This window comes from Lynx canadensis, chromosome D2 (assembly GCF_007474595.2).
Source record: "Lynx canadensis isolate LIC74 chromosome D2, mLynCan4.pri.v2, whole genome shotgun sequence".
NCBI classification, from domain to species: Eukaryota; Metazoa; Chordata; class Mammalia; order Carnivora; family Felidae; genus Lynx; species Lynx canadensis.
Window position 1 is genome coordinate 47800441 of NC_044313.2, and position 17250 is coordinate 47817690.

Below are 17250 nucleotides of genomic sequence, written 5' to 3' on the forward strand. Positions count from 1 at the left end.
CTGTCTTCATACAAATCATAAATTTTAATCCTATTATGAAAATCACTCACCAGTGTTTCTTTGTTGACAAGCATCTTCTTCTAGCTACATTGTTAGTTAAAACTTATATTAACTTATATTAATACTTATATTTTCATTTTCATGTTCCAACCATATCTAGTTGCGACATCATAGCTTTTGTGTTTGTTCTCCAAAAGTCATTCTTCTCATTCTCTTTCCAAAGAGAGAAGAGGGGTGTTTATTTCCCCCATAGGATATTATTCCACCTTTTGAAAAATATTTACAATCTATGGAAAAATATAAGAATGATATCACTAAGTACGAGTTACTCAAAAGAATGTTTTCACTGGACGATGTTACTCTATCATTGGGAAAAGCTTTAACTTATGGACCTTATCACTTTCTTGGTTATACGTGGCTTTAAAGGATCTAACCTGGATTTTTGAAGTATCCTGTTTGGGATTGCAAATGCTTAGAGCGTTGGTTAATTTTGGGTGATAATCAAGACAATAAAATATACATGAGTGAGCTTAAATGCTTCTGGATAACGATCATTTGAAAGCTTTTTGAAGGTTTCATTTCATCCACGAGGTAAGAAAAAGACTGTAATTGACTTGGAGCAAAATGTCCACGGACAGGGGATTAAACTTCCTTTATCAGTAGGTGTGAGGCAGCACAGCCTGGCAGTCAAGTGTGTGAGCTCCTGATAGACAGACCCGAATGCCACCTCCTGGCTGTCTGACCTTGAGTCAACCACTAATCTCTGAGCCTTAGTTGTTTCCTCAGCCATAACATGGAGATTATTAAAGTGCCCAACTCGGGGAGGGGGTTGCTGAGAGCGTTGAATGAGATAATGTAATCAAGCCCTTAGCATAGGGCCTGGCACATATTAAATATCCAGCATAAGTCAGATAGTATTCTTGAGAACCAAGATAATGCTTTTTAAAGTATGTTTCTTTCTTTAAACACAAGTGAAGGAATAAACTTAAGGGTTAAGTGGAAATTCGCATATTTCCTTTAGAAAGTATAGAAAGTCTGAGTGAGATCATATGGCATTTGTCTTTCTCTATTTTTGCTTAACATTTTCTTCTGGCTCCATCCATGTTGCAAGTGGCCAGATCTCATTCTTTTTTTTATAGCTGAATAATATTCCATTGCATATATCTATACCCCATCTTCTTTACCCATTCATCTCCTCATATATGGAATTTAAGAAACAAAACAGATGAGCAAAGGGAAAATATAGGAGAGAAAGAGAGAGAGAGAGAGAGAGAGAGAGAGAGAGAGAAACCAAGAAACAGACTCTTAACTATAGAGAACAAACTGATGGTTACCAGAGGGGAGGTGGGCAGAGGTTTGGGTTAAATAGGTGGGGATTAAGGAGGGCACTTGTGATGGTGAGCACAGGGTGATGTATGGAATTGTTGAATCACTATCACACTGTATGTGAGCCACACTAGAATTAAAATAAAAACTTAAACTTTAAAAAAAAAAAAAAAGCAAGAATAGAAAGTCTGACTGAATACGTATCCTTTGGGGGAAGAAGTACTCCATCCTAAACATTTACTCTTTGAAAATGGTTCTGATTTAAAAAAAAAATTTTTAATGTTTATTTATTTTTGAAAGAGAGAGACAGAGTGTGAGTGGGGGAGGAGCAGAGAGAGAGGGACACAGAATCCAAAGCAGCGTCCAGGCACAGAGCCCAACACGGGGCTCAAACCCACAAACCCTAAGATCATGACCTGAGCCAAAGTCGGATGCTTAACCAACTGAGCCACCCAGGCTCCCTGGGAATAGTTCTGATTTCAAAGTCACTTCAAAATCAAACATTACGGGGTGCTTGGGTGGTTTAGTCAGTTAAGCAACTGACTTGGGCTCAGGTCATGATCTCGCAGTTCGAGAGTTCGAGCCCCGTGTCAGGCTCGCTGTTGTCAGCACAGAGCCCACTTCGGATCCTCTGTCTCTCTCTCTCTCTGCCCTTCCCCCACTTGTGTGCCCTCCCCCCCCCAATCTCAAAAATAAATAAACATAAAAAAAATTTTTTTTAATCAAGCGTTGTTTTGGAGCAAATTTACTCAGCCCCTTAATTTCTTAATTTCTCCCTAAGCAAATAAAAGCTGGGGTCCATTCTAGACTTCTTCCCACTCACTGTGGATACCTCCTCCCCAGCATCTCTCAAATCCAGCCCTTTTCCTGCACCCTGAGCCCCTCCAGCAGTTCCTCCACACAAACCCTGCTGACGCTCTAGTGAGTACTCACTCCTGCCCCTGTGTCTTTGCACGTGCCCTTCTCCCAATCTCCATGTCTTTCGCCTACTGTCATTTCTGCCACCATCTCTCCGTGCACTGGGCTTACTGTGGTCATTGAACGCCTCCTCTGCCTGAATTAATGCTGCTGCCGGCCATAGCTGCCCTAAGAGGGCGACAGGACAGGTGAAGAGAGGTGCCAACCACAAGAACTAGGAGGCAAGGAAGGCACGGCTGCCTCTCTTCAGGTTAGTCTTCAGTTGCTCCCTAAAAGCAAAGCCAGCTTGGTCAGAGGTGGGATGCATAATGTCACCTTAATGAGAGAGGCGAGAAAAACCATACACCCAGTGAAGGCATCGAGCTTCCTCTAGAGAATGTGTCCACCAGAGAGAGGCAGCACAAGCATTGGCAGTGACCTCCAGGCACTGCCCTGGGGAGACGGAAGGGACTTGGCCATTTTATTTTGCCACTCAGTCCCTGGGCAAAACAAGCTTTTGGTAAAGCCTGTGAGACTCTGGTCACCCATCTTGACTTTGTCCTGGGCTGTGGACTAGGGCCATCTCTGTTGGGAGAGGGATAAGTCAGGTTGCAAGCCCGTTCCCTTAACCAGTTGATTTCCAAGGCTGCTTTTTTTTTTTTTTTTTTAATGCCATGTTTATTTATTTTTGAGACAGAGAGATAGTGAGGAAGCAGCAGAGAAAGACAGAGAGAGAATCCCAAAGAGGATCCATGTTGTCAGCACAGAGCCTGACACAGGACTCAAACCTGTGAACCATGAGATCATGACCTGAGCCAAGATCAAGAGTTAGACACTTAACCGACTGAGCCACTGAGGGGCCGCTCTGAGGCTACTCTTCTGAGGGCGGTGTTGATGAGTGAGGTCAGGCCCTCACTCTGGAACCAAACCGTGGGGAGTTTGAACACTGGCTCTCCCACTTCTAGCCACATGGACTCAGGCAGGCTAACTGTCTCTGTGCTTCCGTTTCTTTGTTGGTAAAATGGGGATAATAATGGTGTGTATTTGCAAAACACGTATCTGATTAGGGGTCACTATCTGGAATATCTCTACAGAACTCTACTGTTTTTCACATATCAGATGGACAGAAAATGAAACTAAAATAACCAGCTCAGTGTGGCAAGAGTATGAAGAAATGGCCACTTTGAAAAAAAATGTTTTTAATGTTTATTTATTTTTGGGAAAGAAAGACAGACAGAGCATGAGTAGTGGAGGGGCAGAGAGAGGGGGACACAGAACCTGAAGCAGGCTCCAGGCTCCGAGCTGCCAGCACAGAGCCCGACACGGGCCTCGAACTCATGACCTGCAAGATCATGCATGACCTGAGCCAAACAAAGTCAGCCCCTTAACAGACCAAGTACCCAGGTGCCCCAAGAAATGGCCACTTTGAAATGGGAGTGTATGTTAGTCTAGCTTTCTAGGTGGCAATTAGGCAAAACTGATTGCAATTCAACATAAAAGATAACGTTTTCTTTTTAAAATAAATAAAAACTTGGGGCACCTGGGTGGCGCAGTCGGTTAAGCGTCCGACTTCAGCCAGGTCACGATCTCGCGGTCCGTGAGTTCGAGCCCCGCGTCGGGCTCTGGGCTGATGGCTCAGAGCCTGGAGCCTGTTTCCGATTCTGTGTCTCCCTCTCTCTCTGCCCCTCCCCCGTTCATGCTCTGTCTCTCTCTGTCCCCAAAATAAATAAACGTTAAAAAAAAAAAAATTATAGTCATTTACTTAAATAAAAACAAAAACTTAAAAAAAAATTAAAAAAAAATAAAATAAATAAAAACCAAAGTACATTATTGGGATAATTTAGGATGTTTGAAAATGGAGCGTAGGTGAGAAGTGTATCAACTATTAAAAAATTAAACGGTTTATTTTGAGATACTTACAGATGTGCATGCAGTTGTATGAAATAATATAGAGATCCATGGATTCTTTACCTAGTTTCCCCAAATAGTAACATCTTGCAAAACTGTTGAGCCATGATATTGACACTGATACAACCAACCAATCAGATTCAAGATTTCTCCAGTTGACTTGTACTTGCCTGTAGGTGCGTTTAATTCCAAGCAATTTTTTTTTTTTCAGATGTGCAGGTTTGCGGATCTACTACCGCAATCAAAATACAAAACAGCTCCATCGGCACAAAAACCCCTCTTGTTGTTTTTTATAACGACATCATCCCTCCCAAACCCCTGCCCTAAGCCATGGCAACTGCTAATCTAGCCTCCACCTTTGTGGGGTTATTTATAAATGAAACCATAGAGTCTGCTGCCTTTTGGGATTAGACATAATTTCCTACAAGCTTTTGTGCTCGGCATGATTTCTCTTCAGATTCGTCCAAGTTGTTCGGGTATCACTCGTTCGCTCCTTTTTAATTTTTTTTTTTTAAGGTTTATTTTTGAGAGAGACAGAGACAGAATGAGAGCGGGTTGGGGCAGAGAGAGAGGGAGGCACAGAATCCGAAGCAGGCTCCAGGCTCTGAGCTGTCAGCACAGAACCCGACGCGGGGCTTCAACCCACGAACCTCGAGATCATGACTTGAGCCGAAGCCGGACACTGAACCGACTGAGCCACCCAGGCGCCCCAGTTCATTCCTTTTTATTGCTGAGTAGTATTCTGAGATACGGATGGACTACAGTTTAACTGTTGACCCATTGAAAAACATCTGGGTTATTTCCAGGTTTTGTCTACTGTGAATAAAGCTTTTATAAACATTCACATACAGGTTTCTCTATGAATGTAAGTTTTTGTTCCTCTGGGACAAGTGTCCAAGAGTACAAATCCTGGCTTATGTAGCAACTGCATGTTGAGTTCTATTAGAGATTGCTACACTGTCTTCCAGAGTAATTGTACCACGTTACATTTCCAGGAGCAAAGTATGAGTGAGTTGGGTTTTCCTCATCCTCACTAGTATTCAGTGTTGTCACTATTTTTTAACTCTAGGTATCCTGACAAACGTGAGGTGGTGCATCATTGATTTTTTTAAGTTTATTTATTTATTTTTGAGAGAGAGAGAGAGAGAGAGAGAGAGAGCGCGCGCGCGCAAGTGGGGGAGGGGCAGAGAGAGAGGGAGACAGAATCTGAAGCAGGCTCCAGGCTCTGTCAGCACGAAGCCCGATGAGGGGCTCGAATTCACTAACCGTGAGATCATGACCTGAGCCAAAGTTGGACGCTTAACTGACAGAGCCACCCAGGCGCCCCCAAGTATCTTTCAGTTTAGCAATCTATAAATCTACCAGCAGAGATGTTCTAAGATATGTGTATGGGAAAGTTCATTGTAACAACTTTCTGGTAACAAAATGACAACAACAAAAAAAGCCAAACTTGGAAACAGTGCAAAAAAAGATTAGTAGGGATTGATTACACTTTCATGGGCCAGGAACGTGATCACATACTGGGGCTAAATAACGGTCAAAGGCAAAAGTATGGAATCCCTTAAAGCAGACAAAAGTTACAACTCACCTCACATGGGTTGTGATGTCCAAGGGACAACCACTCCCAGGCAGAGGACTTCACCTTCCCACTGGGGAGCTGCAGATACCATCCCATCCACCGAGGATTCCACTGCGTCCTCTACAAAGCTCTCTTTGCTTCTGTGTGTGGGTTTTTGGATCCTCTGGCTTTTTCCCAGCTACTCTGGAAAGTGTGGCTGCATATCTACCCACCAGGTGCAAATTTGAAGTAATGACCTCACCACCTGCTTTACTCAAAGACTGAGTGGGTCAAGGCCACTCCCAAGTTTCCCAGGTCTGCCCTCTGTGATAAAGTCTGACTCCACTTTTTGGCGTCTGACTGCCGACAGCTTTTAGGTTTCAACTCTTCCCCTTCCCCACTGTGCCCCACATCTGGGCAAACTGATAAACTCAGGTGCTCCCAACTTTGGCACAGCGGGAGTTTCAAGCCACGCAAGCCTCTCCCTGAGGGCGGAACTCCTACATGGGTCCACCCCTAACTACACTATAAACCTCAAGCCAGTCTCCCCTTGTTATCTCAAGCCGTTTTCAAGCTTCTTCCCCAAAAGCCTCATCGTGGAAGTGGGCACACCGAGCTCTACTGTCGTTGGAGCTGTTTTAAAATACCTGTTGTCAGTGACATGGGTATGCTCTAGGACATGTGTAAACACTCGGGGACCTGACTGCAAAATTCATCTAAAGTCAAGACACGGGGCTCCTGCATGGCGCAGTTGGTTAAGTGTCCAACTTTGGCTCAGGTCATGATCTCACGGCTCGTTTGTTCATGCCCTGCATCGGGCTCTGTGCTGACAGCTCAGAGCCTGGAGCCTGCTTTGGATTCTGTGCTCCCTCTCTCTCTGCCCCTCCCCTGCTCGTACTCTCTTTCTCTCAAAAATAAAATAAACATTAAAAAAAAAATTTAAAAAAAAAAATTTTTTTTTCAACGTTTTTTTATTTATTTTGGGACAGAGAGAGACAGAGCATGAACGGGGAGGGGCAGAGAGAAAGGGAGACACAGAATCAGAAACAGGCTCCAGGCTCCGAGCCATCAGCCCAGAGCCTGACGCGGGGCTAGAACTCACGGACCGCGAGATCGTGACCTGGCTGAAGTCGGACGCTTAACCGACTGCGCCACCCAGGCACCCCACATTAAAAAAATTTTAAGTCAAGACACGAACACATGATGAAATGGATGTTTTTACTGTCTAATCTAAAAAAAAAAAAAAAAAAAAAAAAAAGATAAATCAAGAGAAAAAAGTCTTCTGGTTACTTATTTGAAATCCTCATGAGTTTATGTTACCCTATCAGTAGTTGAAATGTTTACATGATTGGGGGTTTTCATGGCTATCAGAACAGAACTTTGGCTGGAGAGTCCCTGCAGACACCCCCCTCCACAGTCCCTCAAATTTTGGTTTAATTCACACAGTTACCATCTTCAGTCAGAGCCCTAGCTGGCCCCTTTCTGAGCTTGTAGCTTTGAGAGAAGCATCATGAGAATCAGCCACCTTTCGATAACTTAAGGAGATTTGGAGCCAGGAGGCATTCTGGGAGCAATTTTATGCCGAAAAGCCTAGGAATTTATTTCTTGTGGAGTTTCAACACTGCAGTCAGCCTGGCCAGATGTCTCTCAAGAAGGAATCTATTGAGGCATTCCGGGAACCATATTGGAAGTACCTGGCAAAGATTCTTGCCTCAAGCCATCCTTCTCAACGGGTTTTGTGTTCTCTTGTATGAATACAGTCTTCATTGTGGAGCTAGCTACAGATACCAGTGGCTAAACAAAACAAAAAAGGAAAAGAGTTCATTAGCAGAGATTAAAACACACTCAATATGCCAAGAACACAACACTGCCATTTTCACGCCCAAGACTAATAACAAAATTAAACAGATCTGCTCTCACAAAGTATAAAACAAATCAGATAGGATCAGGGTGATTCACCAATAATTTTACTGCCTGCCAGAACAAAACTCAACACCATTTAAAGGAAAACTACATAATCTAGGCTCCCTACTAAGTATCATCTACAATGTTCAGCACATAAGTAATAATTACTAGACATACATATCATAATCTAGGGAAAAAGTATGTAATAGAAAGAGCCCTTAAAATGACAAAGGGCTTAAAACACTTATCACAAATATTGTCAAGATTGAAAAAATAAATTCAGTCTCAGTGACCTATGACACAGTATCAAACAGTCTGGCATCTATGTGACTGCAGTCCCATGAGATCGAAAAGACCCTTCCAACTTCAAAGTGTTATGCGTCTACACAGCAAATCTATGTTTTTTTGTTTTTTGTCTTTAAAGACAGAAAACATGGGGTGGGGAGAGGAGCAGAGGGAGGGAGAGAAAGAATCTTTTTTTTTTTTTTAATGTTTATTTATTTTGAGAGAGAGAGGGGCACGAGCAGGGGAGGGGCAGAGAGAGAGGGAAAAAGGATTCCAAGCAGCGCACAGCCCGACACCGGGCTCCATCCCGCAAACCCTGAGATCATGACCTGAGCCGAAATCAAGAATCAGGCTCAACCGACTGAGCCACCCAGGCGCCCTGCAAATCGATGTATTGATTCCATAAAAATGTAATTATAAAACATTTGTATGGCCACATCTCTATATACAAAGGGATTGTTTTCCAACATAGAAACAGAATTATGGTTTAGTTACTTAAAACTACCTCAGCTTAATAAAGAGAAATACAAGGGCAACTTTTGCTAGCTTTCCTTTAGGCCTGACTCAAATACTACCTTCTCTTGCCACCTCTTCTTGATGGCTATAATTGGCTAAGATCTCTACCACACGCAGTGCTGTCTGTACTCCTCTTTTTTTTTTTTTCAACGTTAATTTATTTTTGGGACAGAGAGAGACAGAGCATGAACGGGGGAGGGGCAGAGAGAGAGGGAGACACAGAATCGGAAACAGGCTCCAGGCTCCGAGCCATCAGCCCAGAGCCCGACGCGGGGCTCGAACTCACGGACCACGAGATCGTGACCTGGCTGAAGTCGGACGCTTAACCGACTGCGCCACCCAGGCGCCCCTGTACTCCTCTTTTTGACGCATCGAGTGGACCAGGAATATTCAATCTGGGGCACTCAAAGGCTTTCTAAGGTATATGCAAGCGATCATGGTTGTAAGATAGTAAGGTAAGTTTAGCAAAGCTTTGAGTACGTGCACAAAAGCCCATCGGCAGGCCTGCTGAAATCTTATTCCACTCCTCCTGGGCCTAGTTAAGACCAGATTTCAGAGTACTAGTGACTCAAAATCTGAAAATGACCAGTAGCCAGGAATAGTCTGCCATTTGCCTTGAGCCGGTGAGAAACAAGAACTTAGAATTTCATCTTATTTGAGGTATCTTCACTTCTTTGCCCTCTCTACCCAGCTCCTTCAATTCATACTCTGAGAGCAACTTGCTTGTGGATGATGTGGCTCTTCAAGGGAAGCGTTGTTTCCCGATCATCGCTGGGTCTCTCTACTTCCTTCTAACAAAGGGCATCACTTTCCATGATCACGATTTGCACACGCATTCTTCCTTGAAACTGAAAACCTGGCACTTAGTCCTGGCATCATGCTGGCTCCCCCGCCCATCTTCCCTCACAATCGCCTTTGTCTCACACTTGGCAAAAGAACAGCATACCTTTTACTCTTCTAAATCTTGCAAAGGAATATTGCTACAGGGTGTCATAGCTCCTGCACGCAACACAATGGGATGATTCAAAATATTCATGTGAGCAAAGTTTTCTTTAATACAGGCATCCTAAAACCAGGGTGGAGTTTTGGAAGTCTTTCCCTGCCTTATATATTCATATTTCTATTAACAGGGAAGCGTGATGTTAGAAAAGGATGAGGGGGGTGGTAAGGGGATGACAGCTTCGGCTTCACAACCTCCCTACTACCATCTCCCAGCAACTGCTCAAAGAATGAAATGTTCCCCGGGGCATCTGGGTGGCTCAGTCAGTCAAGTGTCAGCTCTTGACTTGGGCTCAGATCATGATCTCGCAGTTTGTGAGTTTGAGCCCCATATGGGGCTCTGTGCTGACTGCACGCAAAGCCTGCTTGGGGATTCTCTCTCTCTCTCTTTCTCTGCTCTTCCCCACTCGTGTGCTCTGTTCTCTGTCAAAATAAATAAATAAGCTTTAAAAAGGTAAAAAAAGAAAAAGAAAAAGAATGAAATGTTCCTGAGTGAGAGTTCCTTTGGACTATTGACAAACAGGAGTATGAACCTACCTTTCTTTTGATTTGATTTACCTTTAAAACATCCAGACTTAAAAAAATAAACCTATTAATGATGAGGAGAGCTGAGCATATTAGCCTAAGTGTACGTAAGCTAAATAGTTTCATGTCTCTTCATCAAAGGTGGCTTTGGAAACCAGCAAAAGCTAGTGGGTTGTACAAAACTGCACTAAAGATTTTAACACACAGGATACGGTGAGAGGTGGAAAGACGTCAGATATCAAGCCCAGTAAGTCAATTTCCTATCCAGCTATCATGCACTTTGAAGAAAGCGCAAAACAGGCACAAGATGTTTTTCAGAAGATTATGGCAAAAATCTCGGGAGATAAAAGATAAGCTTGGCAGACTAATGAACATACAGCTGTTTTCAGCTACAAGAAGGTAACAATTTATGACCAGTATTAAAGCATCACAGAGAAGGCATCTGTGGTTTGATACATAAATAGGTAGTTCAGAGCAAATAAAATACTTAAGTAAACAGTATATAATGAATACAATAATGTACTTGAAGTATATACTGATAACCATATTTGGTTTCTGGAATGCTGAATAATACTTGAAAAGGGTTCAAAGGATCTTGTGAGGAAACATATTTGTTCTAAGTGAGAGCAGATTTGTTTTTAAATCTGATTTTTTAAAACCAGTAACATCTAAGGTATTTCCTGAAATCTAAAATGGAATTGCCTTTAAACATTTTCTTTTTTCGTTGACAAGGATTGCCAATAAGACGGGTTTATATATAAACATATGAATAAGGAGGGAAAGGTAGGCTTACAGGAGCCGTGATGCACTTTGCACTGGGGCCTAGAGGACTTACAGATTTCCAGATATCCATCACTGGGATGCATACACCCTCACTGCTGAGTTCCTTCTCCCTACCTGGTGACACTTATCATACTTCTGTTGAATCTGACACTCTTCTTGCTTCAGCATTTCTGTCATCTCGGTTTCTTTGAGGCTATTATCATATTCTTCCTTCAGCCGGATCTTCTCTCGGCTATCCTGGGGTGATACGAGAGCTGAATCAGGTCAGTCCCTGGGAAGCCTGTACGAATAGGCCTGCCCTCGCTGGGATAGACCACAGACTCGGGTCCTGTAGGCCTCTGAAACTTGCTCCTGTAACTAGCTTTTGCCTGCTGGTACCTCCAAATCTACCAATTCCACAACTCCTCTGAGTTGGATTCCTTCTTCAGCCCCCAGATGCCCCAGACTTCAAGAATATCTGGGCCTAAGCGATCTCCCAGGTTGAATAAACCAAGAAACCTTTTGGGCCAGCTCTGGAATCCTGCTTTGGATTTCAAATTTCTGTGAGGAAGCTGAGAAGCCGTCCCCAAGACGACTCAGTGCACACACACACCTCTTCTTTTGCTCTAGAGGCATTCCTGTAATGATAAAGCCAGTGAGCCAGGTACTCTATGGGGTCACTGGGCCGAACCTTCGCCACCTCTGCCAGTGCCTGGCCCAGGCAGGTTCCAAAGCACCTCTTCAGGTAGTCCGTTTCCATCCTTGTGGGCCTGGGAAACATCAAAGCAGAGTCACGCTACTTTGTGAATTTGATCTGATTTTAAAGATAGACACGTTCTAATCAATTCGGATTCATTTCAGGATAACTCTGAGATTCTTTGGGACGCCACCCCTCCCAAAAGAGCCAATAAATACATATTTGCCTATCGTTCTTATATTCAAATGGACTTTTTTAAAAGCTCTCCAGGTGTCTTAAGTCAGATAATAATAGATCCTGGGGGTCATCAGGCCCGAGAGGAGCTTGCTTTATTGGTGATTAGGGGAGGCTAAGGTCTCCATTTACCCCCACGTCTCTACCCTTGAGTAGGGAGGAAATAACTGAGCAGGCAGGAGGCCCCAAGAGCGGCTCTAAGGACCCAGCAAGCTGTGCTATTGTGAGCTTGGAAGCTACAGTCATCTGTGACACAGATAAGACAGACTTATTTATTTCATAAGGGACCACTGAGAAGCCCTGGGGAGGAGAGGAAGGGAAAATGGCAGGTGCCACAGCTACCTATAGTCAGGGCCCTGCCAGCACTTAATACAATATTCTGCTGTCTAGTGCTCAAGCAAGAAACTGCATGAGCTTGAGTTAATGCCCCGGTATTTGCTATTAGTCAGATTTCAAGAGCTGGGGGCCATGTAGGCTGAGTCAGATCATAAGTTAGGGATGGCAGTGTAGTGTAGCAGTCTGAACACAGGCTTCGGGAACAGACAGACCAAGTTCCGGTCCTGGTGCCGCTATTTATTAGCTGTGTGATCTTCAACAATTCACCCGGTCTCTCTGAGCCTCAATTTTCTCATCTGTAGAACAGAATAATAAACGTATGTGCCTCATAATTGTGGGGATTAAAAGAGATAATAAATACATGTAAAGCACTTAGCTTGGCACACAGGAAGTGTTTAATAAATAGTAGCTATTACAGTGGAAGACTATAACACAAAAGTAGATAGACTGACACCTGGCCTATTTCGGACCAACTCTGTATTTCTGAAGTTTACATATCTTATGTCCCAAAGAGCAAATAATAAAGTGAATAATATTTTTATCTTATTTTTTTAATGTTTTATTTATTTTTGAGAGAGAGAGAGAGAGACAGAGTACGAGCAGGGGAGGGGCAGAGAGAGGGAAACACAGAATCTGAAGCAGGCTCCAGGCTCTGAGCTGGCAGCACAGAGCCCGATGTAGGGCTTGAACTCGTGAACCACGAGACATGACCTGAGCCAAAGTTGGATGCTTAACCAACTGAGACACCCAGGTGCCCTGAGATAGGGCAAGTTCTAAAAGTAGAATGTCAACGAATAAACATAGAAGGAATAATGGAGTATTTAAATTCTTTTTTTTCAACGTTTATTTATTTTTGGGACAGAGAGAGACAGAGCATGAACGGGGGAGGCGCAGAGAGAGAGGGAGATACAGAATCGGAAGCAGGCTCCAGACTCTGAGCCATCAGCCCAGAGCCCGACGCGGGGCTCGAACTCACGGACCGCGAGATCGTGACCTGGCTGAAGTCGGACGCTTAACCGACTGCGCCACCCAGGTGCCCCTAATGGAGTATTTAAAAATCAACATTTTGGGGGCACCTGGGTGACTCGGTCGGTTAAGCGTCCAACTTCGCCTCAGGTCATGATCTCATGGTTTGTGGGGTCGAACCCTGAGTCGGGTTCTGTGTTGACAGCTCAGAGCCTGGAGCCTGCTTCGGATTCTGTGTCTCCCTCTCTCTCTGCCCCTCCTCCACTTGCACTCTGTCTCTCAAAAATGAATAAACGTTAAAAAAAAATCAACATTTTGTACCCATCACAGTATAACTTCATCAAGCCGAAACATCAGTGAGTGCTAAAACTCAGTGAATATTTGATAAACAGAATATTCATATAGTCTCAAAGTTTCTCCTCACAATTTGTATTCCAAAAGGAAATACAAGAACTTTACAGTGACGGGACCTGCCCAATACAACTTTAATCAAGCGATCTAAGTAAACATCACTAGTAAAGGGATAAAGTGACATCATGTGTCTCCTGATGTGATGCACTTCTTAGTGGGATAAAATACATTTCTGTGGATCCTGCCCAAAATGCAAACCTCAAATCTAACTGAGGAAATAACAAACAAAGCCAAGTTGAGAGACAGTCTGCAACTGGCCTTTACTCTTATAAATGTCAAGATCTTGAAAGACAAAGAAAAGAGGAGGGACCATTCCAGAGCAAAGAGGCCTACACAGACCTAACAACTGCACCGAACACATGATTCTGGATTGAATCTGAACCAAAAAAAAAAAAAAAGAAAAAAGAAAAAAAAGAATTTCATAATTCTTTTGAATTATGTTGTTGGGGAAACTAGATAGGAATTGGAACGTTGCATAATAGAAGTGTAGCAAGGTTAAATTTCCCGGTTTTGGCCATTGAGATATGAGTAAGAAAATGCGCTTTTTCTTAGGAACTACACAGTGTAGTAGGTCTGAATAATGGCTCCCCAAAGTGCCTAAGTCCTAATACCAGAACCTATGGAGGAGGTTACCTTCTGTGGCAAAAGGGGCTTTGCGGGTGTGATGAAGTTAAAGATTTTGATTTGGGAAGACGATACCGGATTATCCAGATAGGCACACTGTAATCCCAAGGGTCTTTATAACAGGAACACGCTAAGGTCAGACAGGGAACAAGGTGTGATGGCAGAAGTTGAGGGCAAAAATGTGACGTCATTCAGGAGCCAAGGAGTGTGGGTAGCCTGTGAAGCTGGAAAAGGCAAGGAAACGGATCCTCCCCTGGGGCTGCAGAAGGAGCCAGCCCTGCGGACGTGTGGGTTTTAGCCCTCTTAAGACTCATGTTGGATTCTGGCTTCAAAAACTCTAAGAGAATAAATGTGTGTTTAAAGCTACTAAGTTTGGGATAACAGTGGAAGGTGGGGGTGGGGGTACGAGGTGTTCTACTTCTGTTAATGTGCGGCCCACCTGAACCAATGCACCTGGATAAGCTGTCTTCTACACCCCTTTTACTCAAAGTTCGGTCCGTGATCTGCAGGACTGCGTCACCTGGAGGCTTGTCGAAACGCAGATTCTCAGGTCCCACCCCCTACCTCCATATTCAGAGTCTGCATTTTAACAAAATCCCCAGGTGGTTCTGTTACAGCCCTACTTGGCTTTCACCACTGGAGAGCTGCCAGAATCACCAACTCTGCATTCCGGGACCAGTCTCTCCGCAGGAAAGGAGGGGCAAACCCTTTCCGGAGTGAGCATCTGCTGGACACTGCACCTTTTCAACAACGGTCTCAATGAAATAGGAGACCTGACAGTTACAAGGCCTTGCTGCAAAGGCAGTAGAGCCAGAAAAACAGAACCACCGTGTGAGGCCTCGGGAGGGAGAGGCCAGAGGGACGCCTTTCGCAGGCCTCTGTCCACAAACTCAGGGCACACTTACCAAGGGGGAGGGGGCTCTTTTCCCCAGAGCTCCTCTGACGGTCTGCTTACACTGCTCCTCCTTGCTCACGGCCTTGCAACTCAGTCGGCATAGAGATGGTCTTTGTTGACACTCTTCCCAGTGCTAAGCACACAGTAGGTGCTCAGGAAATATTTCTTGACTTAATCAGTGAGGGCCCTGGCGCATGCTAGCTCAGGCAAGAGCCCAAGCTCCCGTCCATCTGTCAGTGCCCAGTCTGGTACTTACTGCCTCAACCAACGTTTGGTGAGGCTTCCCCTGCCCAGCACTGCCCAACATAAATTAAAACAGAACCTGGGAGACGCTAGCAGAGCGCTGTGCCCAAACCACTAGGCCTGGGAAGACTGCAATGGCTCCGCAATGGCGTAGGTCGGAAGGCTTCCCGGAGGTGGGAGCGCCTGAGCTGGTTCTGATAGGAACCAAGCAGGGGTCACCGGCACTCGCAAAGGTGCGAAGCTGTGAAAATATCGGGGCCGTCGAACTACCGCGATTGTCTCCTCTGGCTGGGGGCTGTAGGGGTTTCCCGCCCTTGGGGGACAGGTCTCTCCCAGGGAGCGCGGGCCCGTCCGCCGCTCCACTCCTCCTCTCGGCCTCCCGCTCCTCCCAGCCTGCAGGTTGCAAAGTCTAGGCTCACCTACGGCGGCGATGCCCCCTCTGCGTGGCGCCCCCGCCACACCCCGCGCGCGCCTTCTGCGCCCCAGTCTCGCGCACGCTCCTCTCCGCCGCGAGCTCGCTCCCCCGCTCACCAGCCCACTGGCGCCCGGACTCACCCATCCCGGGAGCCCCCACTCACTGCCGCGCGTGCCCCGCGCCCCGCGCCCCGCGCCGGGGTCCCTTCCCCGCGGCAGCGCGCCTTCTCGCGTCCCGAGGCGCGCACTCGTTGCCTAGCGACGGGAGATGCCTAGCGACTTTGAGCGCGCGGGCGCCGCCCAGACCTGTTGCTGGCGCTTGGCTGGGGTCCCGCACGCGCGGTGGTTCGGGCCGTTGGACCTTGTGAGTGGCGTGGGGCTCAGGCGACGCCTGGGCTCCCCGAGCAGAGCGAGGTTAGTGCAGCGCCTGGGAGCGGCCGCCGTTGCTACCGCCTCCTCCTCCGCCTCTTACTTTCCCTTCCCTCCCCCTCAACCCCGCTGGCGGCACTGCGCCGCCGGGTGGAGAGGACTGGAAACTCTACCCGGGCCCCTCCTTTCTCACTAGACCGGCCGGCTTTCTCCTAAGCATGGGCAAAAGGACTTCTTTGTACTTCTTGTGACAACTTCTACGGGCTTGAGGTAGCTGTTTCTGTGGGAAAGAGCTTTCTTCTATTGCGCCGATGCGCCCGTTGGTGTATATGATAAGTAACGTTCCTTGCAAGAACCTGTGTATGGGTATTGTCATTTCATGGACAGGAAACCTGCCAAGCGAGGTAGCAGATGTTACCTGGGTTCTGCTAAGCCACGCCCATAGATCCGAGACTGACCCTCCATTGGGAGCCGCTCTTAGGCCAGAGGTTTCTTCCTTGGGGACATGGTCCCTTTCCCATGTATTTTCAGGAATCTGTTGCCTGTTTTGTGTTACTCCACTTCAGATGACATTGACCTGTCAATGTAGTTATTTTTGTCCTTAGAGTATATCCCACGGAAGAAGCACAGTGAAGATACCGTGTCTCAAACTGTCTGTAATACTGTCATTCTCTCTGTATGGTTAAGACACCCATGCCAGCTCGATAGGGAATTAGGCTCATTTGTGCCAGTTTTTAGAGTTTAAGTTTTTATGGCTGCACTTATGTACGCATATACACATTCCTTTCTCCACTGCTGTTGTTAATGCAAAACATACTATATACAGTTTTTGCACCTTGCTTTTTTTTTTTCTCCCAGTGTGCTGGAGGTCACTCCCTATTTTAGAGACCTTCCTCGTGTCTTTTATATGCACAGTAATTCATTGTGTTGCTGTATTTCGTCAGTCCCTTAATGAAGAAGTTTTGGATACAGTTGCAGTTTGACTATTCTAAATAACGGTGCAAAATAACTATGTGTATGTATCATCACTCCATATTTTTGCAAGATAGGATCCCCAGAAGTGAGACTGATAGTTCAAAGGGTAAATATCTGTTTAATTCTCTAGATATTGCTAAATTCCTCTCCATGGGGACTATACCATTTTGTACGCTCACCACCATCAAATGAGAGAGAAGAGGTGGGGCTTATGGATGAACCTCAGGCGGTTGTTGTTTCTGAAATTTTAGGCGGAATGTTAGGTGCATCTGTCCAGGGACAGGACCAGACATGCTGGCATTCTCTGCTCTATAATTGCTCATGTCTGACATATAGGCACACAGTATATATTTGTTGAACAACGATTATATCTCATTAGATTCTCAGAAGAGACTGGACGCCGTG

The 17250-nt window shown here is 45.4% G+C and overlaps 2 protein-coding genes across 3 annotated transcripts in view; both read right to left on the reverse strand.

The window, feature by feature from the left end:
- PRXL2A (peroxiredoxin like 2A) overlaps positions 1-5938 on the reverse strand; it is a 47814-nt gene extending 41876 nt beyond the window's left edge. Inside the window, exon 1 of one of the 2 annotated variants that reach the window (XM_030334571.2) lies at positions 5720-5938. The gene's annotated coding sequence lies outside the window, so the exon portion shown is untranslated. The remainder of the gene's footprint in view (positions 1-5719) is intronic. The other variant, XM_030334574.1, reaches the window with a different exon arrangement.
- Positions 5939-6888: 950 nt separating this feature from the next.
- On the reverse strand, positions 6889-16090 carry DYDC2 (DPY30 domain containing 2). The gene is made up of 5 exons (XM_030334223.1): positions 16064-16090; positions 15643-15756; positions 14855-14977; positions 10817-10939; positions 6889-7483 (listed from the first exon to the last, which is right to left on the reverse strand). The coding sequence occupies exons 1-5, from the start codon at positions 16088-16090 to the stop codon at positions 7349-7351; spliced, it is 522 nt and encodes a 173-aa protein (XP_030190083.1). The 3' UTR covers positions 6889-7348.
- Between the last annotated feature and the right edge of the window lie 1160 nt (positions 16091-17250).

Bases quoted from the DNA above. Each gene is read 5' to 3' on its own strand.
- DYDC2 (XM_030334223.1), bottom strand. From the start codon at position 16,090: ATGCTTAGGAGAAAGCCGGCCGGTCTA. The intron at 15,757-16,063 runs GTGAGAAAGGAG...TCCCGTCGCTAG, and splicing joins GGAGAAAGCCGGCCGGTCTA to GCAACGAGTGCGCGCCTCGG. The intron at 7,484-10,816 runs GTAGGGAGAAGG...TGTTTTGTTTAG, and splicing joins AGTATGATAAGTGTCACCAG to CCACTGGTATCTGTAGCTAG.